At 49.0% G+C, this 13,248-nt stretch overlaps 1 protein-coding gene across 1 annotated transcript in view; it reads right to left on the reverse strand.

The window, feature by feature from the left end:
* The window catches only part of KSR2 (kinase suppressor of ras 2), a 418,689-nt gene that overhangs the window by 65,608 nt on the left and 339,833 nt on the right, over positions 1-13,248 (reverse strand). Inside the window, exons 9-10 of the mRNA XM_058281429.1 lie at positions 12,947-13,073; positions 2,542-2,710 (exon numbers count right to left, since the gene is read on the reverse strand). Coding sequence (XP_058137412.1) covers positions 2,542-2,710; positions 12,947-13,073 — 296 coding nt within the window. The remainder of the gene's footprint in view (positions 1-2,541; positions 2,711-12,946; positions 13,074-13,248) is intronic.

Raw genomic sequence — 13,248 nt, forward strand, 5'->3', positions numbered from 1 at the left:
TACTCAGAATGATTTTATAACAAATAAGATATTATTACACCTATTGTTCTGTGAATGACTTATTTTTCCAAGTCAGGATAGCCACATAGAGCTACCTCATTCTTTTTAAAGATGGCAGAGTATTGTTATAAAATACATTACAATCCTCTCTTGATGGGCATTTTCCACTGTTGCAATGGAATCCTTACTCATGGACCCTCGTCCCCTGGTGTGAGCATTCCTGTATATAAACTCCCAGAAGTGGTATTGCTGGTCAAAGGAAGGCACACTGGAAACCTTAACAGGCAGTGCCAAATTACTCCCCAGAAAAGCTGAATGCAATCCATGCTTCCTCTACCATGGAGCATGAGGACTTCACTATTTCTAAAATTTGGTCTGTGTCCACATTTTTTAACAGCCACGAGGAGAAATCCCAAAAAGTGGTAGCAAGAGTAATTTATTACTGTGTTTATCTGATAATACTGAAAAGAGTGCACATTTACTGACCTCTTCCGTGAGACAGGTGCTCTGCTAAGCTTGTACATGTGGTATGACGCTTAGTCCCTCAGTGACTTTTTGAGGTAGGTACTAAAATTAGCCCCATTTTACAGATGAGGAAACTGAGGCATGGAGAAGGAGAATAAGTTGCCCAAGTTCCTGCAGATACTCAGTGGCAGAGCTGGGGTGTAAACCCAAGCAACCAGGCTTCAGCTTGCTGAGCTGAGCTGCCTTACCCCCAAAGACCCCTCAGTCTGGCAAGGATCAGCTGGCAGGGTGGGACAGAAATCCCCCTCCTTGGGGACTCTGACTGAGGGAATGAAAAGAGTGAAGGGGTACAGGGTCATCCCCTTATCCAAGATGCTAGCAGATCCATTTAGGATGAAAGGAGCTACGGTGCTTCCACGCATGGTGGTTCTTGAGAGGGTTCTTTCCCAGCCCTGGCCCACAAGGCAGCAGAAAGCAAGTTCAGAGAAAACACTTGCTGAAGTCAGCGTATCAGGATGGTGGGGCAGCTATAGGAAAGCACTCCCACCCCCACCCCCCGAGTTTGGGAGACTCATGGAGTGTTGAAGGGACTTTTGCCACAGAGAATGGAAATGGACTATCGTGGAAGGGGCAGTAGGAGTCCTCAGTCTGTGGACATGCTAAGCAATTTGCCTAATTAACCCAGTGGCACCTGTGGAGATGATTCAGTTGGTCACTCACATCTATGGTGGCTGCCGGGTGAATGGCCCTCATACTCTGCAGATACGAGGCTGCCTCAGACTTCACAGAAAATGCCCATGTGGCAAGACTTTAAAACCCTATCTCTGTGGACACAACCAAAATCAAAATGGCGGGGGCAGGTGCCACAGTCAGCTCGTCCTCAGCCAGGTGACCGTCTGGCTGCGGCCCAGGTGTGGCACTGGGCCTCCCTTGGCCTCTCAGCCATTCACTCGTGGCTGTTAGGCTTGGAGGTGTGGCCTATGGCTGAAGACCTGAGATCTTTTCCCCGTGCGATGCCCACCAACTGGAGGAAATGAACCCCTAGACCAGCACCACAATCCAATGGAACTTTCCAGGGTGATGGAAATGTTCTCTTTTCTGTGCTGTCCGAAACGGACATGTGTGGCTATGGAGCACTTGAAGTGCTGAGAGTCTGACTGAGGAATTAAACTTTAAATGTAATTTTAATTAATTTAAATTGGAACAGCCACATGGGGCTAGTGGGCGCCGTACTGGTCAGCACTAGACTTCTTCCGGCTGGCCGAGCCCTTCTGCATCCTGGCAGTCTCCCTCCTGAGCTCACCTGTGGTTGAAGCATCCTTGGGGGCCTGGAACAGGGTGGGGTGGGCCCCAAAGCTGTGGGAAAGCTCTTAGGCCCAGACCTCCGGAAAGCAGAGAAAGATCACTTTCCCAGATCTAGTGACAAAGGGGGCCAAGGAGCCAAAATCTCCCACTTGTGGTTTCTCCTCCATCATCTCGTGACCCAGTTCCAAATCCCCAGGCAGTGACCTGAGCGCCCTGGAGTTCACGAGTGGGAGGAACCTTCTAGATCATCTCGTCCCACTATGTCCTTTCAGAGGCGAGAACACGGAAGTCAGAGGTCCCACAGCAGGAACTTGAAAGCGGTGGATCTCGAATCCAGGACTGCCGACCGCTTGGTCAGGGTCCTGTCCTGACATCTGGAGCGAGACTCGGAATGCTGCCCTGCTCAGGCGCGTGGCCCCCGGGAGTCTCAGCCCACGGTCCTGCTGCCAACTTCAATTTTGCTCAGAACACAACTCCCAGCTTCAGAGGAGACGGCCCTGGACTTGGGCGAAGACCAAAAGACGGAGCCTCTAAGAGTCCCGCGGTTTCCTCATCTGTTAGTGGAGCTGATAATACTCACCGCATGGTGACTCTAAAGACTGACCACAGTGGCACGTGGCCGTTGCCTGAGCATGGCGGGGCTCGTCCATATGCTTCCTATCCCCACTCAGATTTCCAGCCTTCAAGTCCGGACTGGCCCCAGCCAGGCTCTGGCATGAACTGACCCCTCCAAAGCTGGGCCCCCCACATCTTCCCCAAGCAAGGAGGTACCTGGCAGGTTGAAGTTCTTCTGCTGCCTTGTGCACTGTGGGGACGGGTGCAGGGGAGAAGGTGGCGTGGCGCTGGGAGGGAGCGGGGGTGCTGGCGAGGAGGGCGTGGAGGACGTCGTGGATGAGGGGTTGCTGCTGGAGTCTGGCTGGTAAGGGACAGGGATGTGGTCCTGCGGAAAGAAAACAGGGCCGGGGGCAGGGACAGGCGGGAAGGCAGAGACACGGCAGTGAGAGCGAGCTGAGCTGGAAGCGTCCCCCTTCCCCACATCCTCAGCAATTCTTGCCCCTTCCTCAGTCACCAGATCCGTCCACAGTCCTGCCTGCGTCATCATCCCCACTGGGGTGCTCCCAGCTGTGGGAGGAACAGTTTCTGGAGTCAAATTCCTGTTCAGGGTCTCAGGACCCCAGAGTGAAAGGTTACCATATAATGAAAACCACGTAGGTGACAGCCACACTCGCTGGGCCTCTTTGATTCTGGAACATTCCACGTCGAGGTGCGCAGCATGCTCTTTCTATCCCAACACCTCTCCTCCTGAGTGTTTATTAAAGAATCAACAGCCTGACAGCTCATGGGAGGGTGTGAGAGCGAGCCTTCAGCATCTTCCCTCCCGGCTCGGCTGGAGCCAGCACTGCCTCTCCTCACCCTCCAAACCAGTTCTAAAGCAAAGTTGAAGACAGAGTCCATGTGTCCACTCTCAGGACGGCTGTGGGGGCTCTGTGGGTGTGAGAAAGTATAGTTTCGTGGGTTGAATAGGGGCCTCCCAAAAGACATATCCAACTGGAAACTCAGAAGGTGGCCTTATTTGGATAAGGGTCTTTGCAGATGTAATGAAGGAAGGATTTCAGGATGAGGTCACCCTGGAGCAGGGTGGCCTCAATCCAGGGACGAGTGTCCTAATAAGAGATAGCAAAAAAAGACACATGTAGTGGGAGAAGGCCACCCAAAGACTGAGGCAGAGGCTGAGAAAGGGCACTGATGGTTAATGTATGTAGAACTTTCAATTAGCTTGACTGTAAAAGTGTGGAAATGGAGAGGGTTGATGGTAACACATGGTGTGAAGTTTAAATGAGATGGAGGCATGTACACAGTTCCAGGTATGTGGCAGTTTTTCACTTTTGACAGGATCAAATCTTTCTTTTGGGTCATCTGCATTAGCATCTCTCCCATCAAAAAAAAATTTTTTTTTCATGACCCTGATTAAAATTTTTCGCTTCTTACTGGACTATTCTTATTAGAATATAAACATGGTGTCAACTCATCTTTATGTACAAATTATTCTGATCTGACATCTTCCCACCACCTCACCATTTCTTTGCCCTCTTTACAGCAAACTTCTTTGAAGGGTTATCTAGACTTGCTATCTCTAATCTCGTCTCTTTTAGACCCTTCCCTTCCCCCCTCCCCCCCCAGAGGCTTTCCTGCCCACAATTTCTCTGACATTGCTCTTGAACAAGTCTCTATCATTCTCCCTATTGCTAAATCTAGCTACCATACCTCCTGAAAGCCTCCTTGTTGCTCATATGTGTGGCCTCTTTCTAAGCCAAACTCAGCATATAAACTCACTACCTTCTTGCAGAGTGGGACATGACCCCCAGGGATAAGCCTCCCTGGCACTGAGGGATTATTACCAAGTGCCAACCAGTGATGCATTTGGCAAAAGACCCAGACCAAAAGGGGTAAATATTAAATATAAGTGAGTTTTTATTACTAAGGGATTTCAAAGTGAGTCAGGAGGTCATTCCAGAGGTTATACTTGTCCACATCTCAGGAGGATCTCACTGACTCCCACAGTAAACAGTGCCTCAAGCAGGGGTGCTCCTGAGGGCTCTAGAGACATCCAGACACTATAGGCAGGGTAGACAACCCCAGGAAATCAGCACCTTTTTGGTGGGCCTTACCTTGGAATATATGATAACCTATCTCTTCAATGTATGAGCGTTAGACTCATTTATAATGTTCACACACATGGTTCTTCTGCCACTTTTATTTGAACCATAATTAGCACTCTACCCATTAAATATATGTCCCAGAGACTTAACTCTTCCAGCTGTTCATGTGCCAATTGAGCCCTGAATCTCAGCAGAGTTGCAGCCAACACCTACTCTCCAGTTCATTGAACTCAGATGGAAGGACAAAAGGATGATGACAGACAACGTCCATCCCAAAAAAACAGAGTATCTACAACTGTAAGCAAGACAGTTCCATCCAGCTGCCCCATGGGATCTAAGCCCCCTCTCCACTGGAAGCAGAGTAGACTCATCATCCCCAAATCCTCAAGCTTGAGGAATGAGCAAATATAAGGGGGAATGCAACCACAAACCAAAGTAGACTTATTATTATTTTAGTAATGGAAGAACTTGTAACAGTGATACAAAGACAGTGATCAACAGAGGTTCTGAGGGAAGGGAGGGGGAAAATAAGTGTAACATGGGGCATTTTGGGGACATTGGAATTGTCCTGCATGATATTGCAATGATGTATACAGGCAATTAAACATTTTATCAAAACCTATAAAATTGTGTGGTGCAAAGCATAAGCCATAATGTAAACTACAGACCATGGTTAGTAGCAGTGCTTCATCATTATGTGTTCATCAATTGTAACAAATGTACCACATTAATGGAAGTTGTGGTTAATGGGGGAAAATGGGGGAGGGGAAAGGGAATCCCCTATATTTTTTATTTAACATTTATGTAATCTAAATCTTCTTTAAAAATAAAGGAGGGGGAGTAGATGTAGCTTAAGTGGTTGAGCTTCTGCTTTCCATGTACAAGGTGCTGGGTTCGATCCGTGGTACCTCCTAAAAACAAACAAGAAAACCAACTCTAATTGGGGAGTGGATGTAGTTCAGTGGTTGAGCTTCTACTTCCCATGCACGAGGTCCTGGGTTCAATCCCCAGAACCTCTTCAAAAAAAAAAAAAAAAGAAGTAAAAAAGTAAATTCAGTCACCAGTTCCATCTGCAGCATGGGACATATTTGCTCATTTCTTTCTCCTGGATCAACCTTCTTCATTTGGCTTCTGGGACATGTCACTCTCCTGGTTTTCCTTCTTTCTTGCTGGTCAGTTTTTCTGCCTCCTTTACTGGTTTTCCCTCTTCCCTAAAACCTACTAATGCTGGAATGCCCTGGGGTCCAGTCCTTGATCTTGCTCCCAAAATCATATACCCAACAGCCTCTTGACAGCTCTTGGATGTCCAAAGTAATTTCACATTCAATATGTCCAAAACTCAATTTCTAATCTTGCTCCACCCACAACCTTATTCATTTCTGTTGATGACAACCTCATCCTTCAGACCTAACACCTTGGCATGACCCCTGAGTCCTCTCTCTCACATCCCACATCCAACCCATCAGAAAGTCCTGCTGGTCCACCTTCCAAGCATGCACAGAATCTGCTCACTTCTTACTAGCTCCACTGCTACCACCTGGTCCAAGCCACCCCTACTGCTCCTCTGGACTTTTGCAATGGCCCTCTAATTGGTCTCTGTGCTTTCATCCTCTACTTGGTTGCTTTTTCATCTTGCTCAGAGTAAAGGACCAAGTCCCAACCATGGCTCAGGAGGCTCGAGTCTGTCTTTGCACTGTCACCTCTCTGTCCTCACATCCTCCCAACTTTTCCCTCACTCATTCCACTCTAGCCACACTGCTCCCCCTTACTGACCTTGCTAGGCAGAATGCCGCCCCCCGCCCCCCACCCCCACCCCAAAGATGTCTATAGCATAATTTCCAGAATCTATGAATGTGCTATTTTACAATGCAAAAGGAACTTTTAAGATCTGATTAAAGTTATGGACCAAAAAATAGGAAGACTCCCCTGAAATGTGTGGGTAATCCCAATACAATCACATGAACCCTTAAAAGTGAGAAATTAATTTCTCTGGCTGGCGTCAGAGAGACACGTGACAGAAGGCGAAATCACAGAGATCCAGACCACAACGGGGACTTGCCCCACCATGGCTGGGGGTGGAAGGGGGCACGTGGAGGCATGAGAAGGAATGCAGGCAGCCCAGCTCCCAGTGCACGGCCTACGAGGAGATGGGGGTCTCGGTATCATAATCACAAGCAGGAATTAGGCCAGAAGCACGACCTCTCTTGGCGCATCCAGGAAGGAACACAACCCTCCCAACACCTTGAGTTCCACCTCGTGAGACTGAACACAGGGCCCAGGTCAGCCACGCTATACCGGGACCTCTGACCCGCGGAACTGCGAGACAGTCAGTGGGTGTTGTTTTAAGCTACTAAATTTGCAGCCATGAAATATGGCAGCAACAGAAAAGGGATACCCTGATCCTCAAACATGCTGGAAATGTTCCTGCCTCAGGGCCTTTGCACCAGCAGTTCTTTCTGCCTACAACGCTCTCCCTGCAAATACACACGTGGCTCCCTCCCTCATCATTAACAGCTGTTGGCCTCAGGCCCCTCCCCTTACCATCGCCCCTTCACTCTGGAAGGCTGGAATCCAGTCCCCCAGATTTTATCTGCAGCCTGTCCTGCAGGCCTTATGTAAAACTGCAACCCCACCCCAAGATTTCCTTTATAGTCTGTCTCCCTTGAAAGTATAAGGCAGGGACCTTTCTCTGTTTTGTTCACTGCTCTCTCCCAGCACCTAAAATAATACTCATCACAGAGCAGTGACCTCGCTTTGAATCCTGGCTCTACCACTCGCTAGCTGTGTGGCTTTGGGTAAGTTGGTTAGCCTCTCTGGACCTCAGAAGTGACAATGGTATCTACATCCTAGGGCAGGATTGGCAGAGTGCTTAGAACAGTGCCTGGCTCACCGTCAGGGCTTGCTCAATAAATAAATGAGTTATTTTGTATGTGGACAGCAAACATTTAATCAACAGCAGCTGTTAGCCACACGCCCCTCCCACTACCATCATCCCCTCACCTGGAAGCTGGAATCCAGTCCTCTAGATTTGATCCATACGACCTGGCACCTAAGAGGGGTTCAGTAAAGGCTCTCCCCAGAAGGAAGGAAGGGTAGCTGTGTACATTGGCAGGCGTGTTCTCCTGAAAAGGAGAAGCTTGGTGCTGACCAAAGTGAGAAAAGCATTTCTAGGGTTTGGACCTTTTCACCTTCACCAGGTGGCCAGGGGCAAGCGGGAGAAGCAAACCTCAGTGTCACATAAAAGGGATCTCTGCATTTCAAAGCTGGCAGAGCTAGGGCGTCCCTCACAGGGCAGCAGCCACTTGGACCATCAGGCTGGGTGGCTCCAGGTTGTGCGAGCTGGTTATTGTCAACAGGTGTGTTTACCTGCCCAACTCCAGAGTCCATGGAGCAAACCCGCAGCAGCCTAAGAGGGCGAGGGGAGAGGGGAGAGGAGCATTCTCCATTCCAATGCCCGGTGGGCGCTCGACCTGTGCTGCACATCACCCTCCCTAAGCCCACTCCACTTCCACCCAGTCCACACTACTCTGGGCCTTGACTTTGCCTCTCAGAGCTTCAGTCTCCTGACCCATAAGATGAGCTGAGAATACTTGCCTCCTAGGTCTGCAGTGGAGCGTAAATGAGGAGTTTAAATACACCAAACCTGGGTTGGGGCATTTGTCATCAACAAATGGTCCTTTATATGCTGATGACAGTATTTTTTTGGTAAACTTTTCATTTTGGGATACTGATAGAGTCACATGCAGCTGTAAGATATAACAGGGTATATCCTTTACCCGGTCTTCTCTGATGACATCTTGCAAAACTATCGTACACCACCACAGCTGGGGATTTGACATGGATATGGCCAAGACAGGAAACACTTCCAGTCCCAGCAAGATCCCTCCTGCTGCCTTTTTACTGCCACACCCACTTCCCTCCCTCTCTCCTCCTCTATCTTCAAACCTGGCAACCACTAATCTGTTCTTTATTTCTATAACTATATAAATGTTATATAAATGGAACCATACTGTATGTAATCTTTGTTTTTGTACTTAGAATAATCCTCTAGAGATTCGCTCCAGTCTTTGCCTGCATTCGATGACATGGATGGACCATGGTTTGTTTAACCATTCACCCACTGAAGGACATCTGGGTCTACTGCCCAAATGTTTTTTGTCTTGTTAGGCTGCCTCTTTCCTGCTCCTTGGACTAGAGGGAGCAGACTTTTTAGGGTACTCTTCTTATCTCCACCTTTTGGCATTTCTGGGTTTCTGGCCTCTTCAGGTCCAAGTCTGGGATATAAGAGGCCAAAAGAAATCTCAGGGAATTCATTGTGATTTTCCTTGAATTCTGAAGTCCCTAGATACTTTACCTTTTTCTCTCCACCTTTCACAGTCTTTTTATTTTTGTTATACATATAATGCCCGTGATTTTTAGCTGAACTTGGCAGGAAGAATAGGGAAGAGTCTATTCTATCTACTTCATCTTCCCTGGAGCAGAAGCCCCACTATCAGTTTTTAAATTTGTTAATTCATTTAAATTCTGTCAACAAACCTCCGAGATGGCTGGTGTTTCCAGAGGAAGAAACAAGGGCTCTGAGAAATGAAGGAACTTGGCTGTGATCGTGTTGAGAGAGAAATGGGTACCCATCCTTTGTAAAATTGGCTACAGAATTTTCCCTGAAATAAAGGGTCATCCAAATTACAACCTCTAACCTATGGTGGTGGAGATAAAGTTGAGTCCCTGTGGAACAGGAGACCTCAACACCTGGAAATGGGCCTACTATCACAGGTAAGCTTGAGCCCGAGTTCATTTCAGCCACCCGCCAGTCAAGACAACTTGGAGGTAATTCTGATCTGATTTAGTGGAAGGGCTGGCCTTCTCACTCTCTCCTAATCTATCTAATGGTAACTACATTTCCATGGCAATGGACATAATAGTCTAAGGAATATTATGTCAGTGAAATGTGATGCTAAGATTTAGGTGGTTGGGCTGTCACACAGGCAGAAGCTCTCATTCAGCCCAATGGGGTACAGGAGGTTAAGTAAATTAGGGACAGATTATGTCATTGGCGGGATAAGGGAAAGTGAAAGTTGGGCATCTACCCATCCCCCCAAGCCTCTCCTCTTTGAACTTCCACCCACAGCCTGGCAGATTTTAAGAAGTTTCCATACATGCTCTTCAAAAAGCTCAAAAAATCCATAGAGGCTTGTGCTAAAAACTGGTATCCCACTAGAAGGAACTGGAGTATAGACCATGCTCAGATGGCGGTGCTTGTTTAAAATGAGGACATTGGCCCATGATGCTCACAGTCAGTCTGGACCTGGGCTTACATCACCTTCTCCTCTCTCACCCCACCCCAGCCCTCTGCAATGTCTACTCAGTTAGCCATGTCAACTAGCCCATGGTTCCCCAAAGAAACCATGCCATTTCACAACCTCAAGCCTTGGCACACTCTGTTAGCTCTGTTGCCTGTGCAGTCCTAGACTTGTCTGCCTGGAAGAATCCTATTCATTCTTCCAAATGCAACTCAGATCTCTCCTCTGAGATCCCACCAGACCAAGTACACTGCCCACTTCCTCCTTCTTCCACTCCCTCCTCCTCTTGCCTCCTTTTTCCTACTCCACCTACTTATTCCTCCTCTACACTGCTTACTCCTTCTTCTGTTTCCTCCTTCTCCTCTTTCTTCTTCCTATTCTTCTTCTCTTCCTCTTTCTCCTCCTACTTTGTCATAAGCTACTTCTGTGACTGAGTACCCAGGGCTGGACTACAAACTTTACACACAGCACAGCACTTAATCATCTGCACACCCTCATGAGGTAGGCACTATGATACTGCCCGCTTCGTAGAGGGGAGGACAAAGACAAAGAGATCATGTAATGACCTGCTCAAGGTCACATGGCATGAAGGAGCTGAGTTCCAAGCCCAGGCATCTTGACACCCGAATTTACACTCTCAACCGCTATGTTGGGTCAAAAAGCAAGATGTGAACCTGGATGGACTGAGCTAGACAGGAGAGAAGGAGTCAAAGAGCAATGAAAAGGAAATCTTCAGACCAAATTGGCTCAGAAATCTATTGCACTAACCACATCATTCACTGCCTAACAAAAAGAATCTGCGTGAAGCCAGTGAGAAGAGGAAAAAATATAACCGAGCCCTATGATAAAGCCTGTCCACCTTCATGTCAAAGCTACTGTCTAAATAGACGTTAATTTACTTCTCTTCTCAAATCCTCCTGCTGGCGGACAAGCAGAACAATTACCGTCACTGATCCATCTGACCTCTGTTTCAATCCCATCTGACACCAAGAGGCTCATTGTAGCTGTGAAGCCAGAGAGAAAGGTGCTGAGATGGCTCTGAGCTCCTTACCTCGAGACATTACACAGGTAAAGAAGGGCTAAAGGCAGGCTCTTCTCTAGAGCTGTACCATCCAAGGCCCAAAGCCCTCCAGCAGTGAGGATCCCCTCCTCTAGAAACCTATATCTTTTTGCAAATAACACAGGAAAAATGGACCCAACCTGACATTTTGATTAGGAGCCCCAAAATTTAAGCTGAAAAGAATAGCTAGCATTTCCTGGTTGATTATTTCATTGCATCCTCATGGTAACTCTCAGAGGCAGGTGCTTCTATTGCCCACCTCCCATAAGGGTTTTAAAATACGGCCACAAACTCCTTGAGACCCTCACATTGAGAGGTGGGATCTGGTCCTCCTCCTCTTGATCCTGCCGTTACAAAAGGTTCTAAAAGGCCAGGTGGCTTCCACCTTGTTTGCTAAAATGGTCCGTTGTTCTTGGAGCCCTGAGCTGCCCTGTAAGAAGCCTGATGCCTCTGAAGCAGCCATCCTGTGAGGATGCCCAAGCCACAAGGAAAGTCCGCACGTGGGCATTCCCGCCGACAGTCTTTGCTAAACCCAGCCTTTGATTCATCCCTGCCCAGATGCCTGAACCGTGAGGGAGAGAGCCTCTGGGTCAGGGTCAGCAAACATTTTCCATAAAGGGCAAGATGGCAAATATTTTAGGTTTCATGTGTGGCCATAGACAGCATGTCAATGCACGGGTGTGGCTGTGTGCTACTAAAACCTTACTTACCAAAACAGGTGGCGGGCTGGGTTTGGCCTGTGAGCCACAGTGCACCAATCCCTGCCCTCACAGCTGGGGCCTAGACACAGTGGGTCAGACAGGCCACCCCCACGGTGCCCCATCCCAGTTCCTGTCACCGATTCTGTGAGCATAATGAAAGGGTCGCTGTTGGATGCCACTAATTTTGGGGTGGTTTTTCATGCAGCAGTTGGTAATTAGAACATCCCCGTTTTCTATACAGGTCAACTGAGGTTCACAGAGATTAAGTGAATTGATCAGTCTTAAGGTTAAAAACTGGAGGAGGTCTAGAGGAGCTGCCAGGTTTGCCCGACTCCAGAGGCCAAGCTGTCAACTGCTGGGAGCTTTGAAGTCTAGTTGAGCAAATGCAGGGGACAGCACAGAAGGAGAGGGCACGGGGGGGGGGGGGCTTGGGTGGGGGACAGGGAAGGAGAGGGCAGAGGGAGGGACCAAGCCAGGCACTGGTTTGAGGGCTGTAGTAAGGGGCATGGTGCTGTTTTGTTTTTTTTGTTGTTTTGCTCTAAAGCAACAGGAAGCCACTGGATGGCTTTTAGGCACAGTGATGTGGTTCAAATTACATTCATTAAGAGTCATTGGCTCCTGGGTAAAGAATGGGTTGGGGGGAGCAATCCTCTCTACCGTCCTGTGTCGGGTCACACTCTCCTCATGATGCTTGTCTGGGACCTGAAAGCAAGTCCGTGATCTCCCTCCTCCTTACTGGATGTACTTTATCCACCTTCAGCTAAAGCACGAAGGCTTCATGGCTCTCCAGGCCCCAGGAGCATGTGCGGTCCTCACCTCTCTGCTGCAGAGCTGGAAGTGTGCCTGGGAGGGTTTTGATGCAGGCTGATCTCCAGACCAAATGAAAGGGCCTGAAAACCATGCTGGAAATTTCCAGAACACACCAGAAAGAAAGAGGCACAGAGGGAACTCACCGCTGACCCGTGGACTGGCCGGAAGCGGACCTAAGTGGCTGTGGGTCAGAACTCTGGGTCCATGCAGATCTCTACCCAGTCTCCATCAGAAGCTCACAAACAGACCCCGTCCCTTGGTTTGATTCAATGGACGCGTCAGCAAGCGCAGCACCACTGCAAAGCTGCCTCCCGCAGACGGTGAAACATCCCCCCGGGGCAAAGCGGGTGGGGTCTGGACGGGTCAGCCAGTCTCACCTAAGGCCCTCCCCGCACCGGCCTCAGCACAGCCATTCATTCTCGTTTCCATTCTCCCTCTCTAAAGCAGACAGATTTCTGGCAAGCTCATCTCTACCCAGCTCGCACAATGGCCCCAAGCTCTGCGCACGAAGCCCTCGGGGTTAGGAGAGGCCCAGGTGGGCTGGGACGTGAGCATCCTGCTCCCAGCTCCCGCCAAGGGGCCCCGCCCAAGCCCCGCCCCTCCCGCCCTCACCTGGCACACCAGCCCCAGCCACCCTGGACCCACCTTGTTGATTTTGTTGGTTTTGGGAAGTGTCTGACTGATGTGCAGGTCTGAATACCGCGGAGGCTTCCGTAGAGGGTTGTTGATGTCACAGGGGACCGACTCTGTCCGCACCAACCTTGCTGGATCCGTAGGGGTAAAAACAGCCATTTGGGACTTTTAGTACACGTTTAGCTTGGACGGTGCCAGGAGAGCACGGCTCAGGGCCACCCTCGGAGGCTAACACTGAGAGTTGTTGTGTCATGGGGGTGGTCCAGGGGTGCTTTCTGCGGTTTCTAAAATCATGTGTCTTCCATGGACAACTT

This window comes from Dasypus novemcinctus, chromosome 19 (assembly GCF_030445035.2).
Source record: "Dasypus novemcinctus isolate mDasNov1 chromosome 19, mDasNov1.1.hap2, whole genome shotgun sequence".
Classification (NCBI taxonomy): domain Eukaryota; kingdom Metazoa; phylum Chordata; class Mammalia; order Cingulata; family Dasypodidae; genus Dasypus; species Dasypus novemcinctus.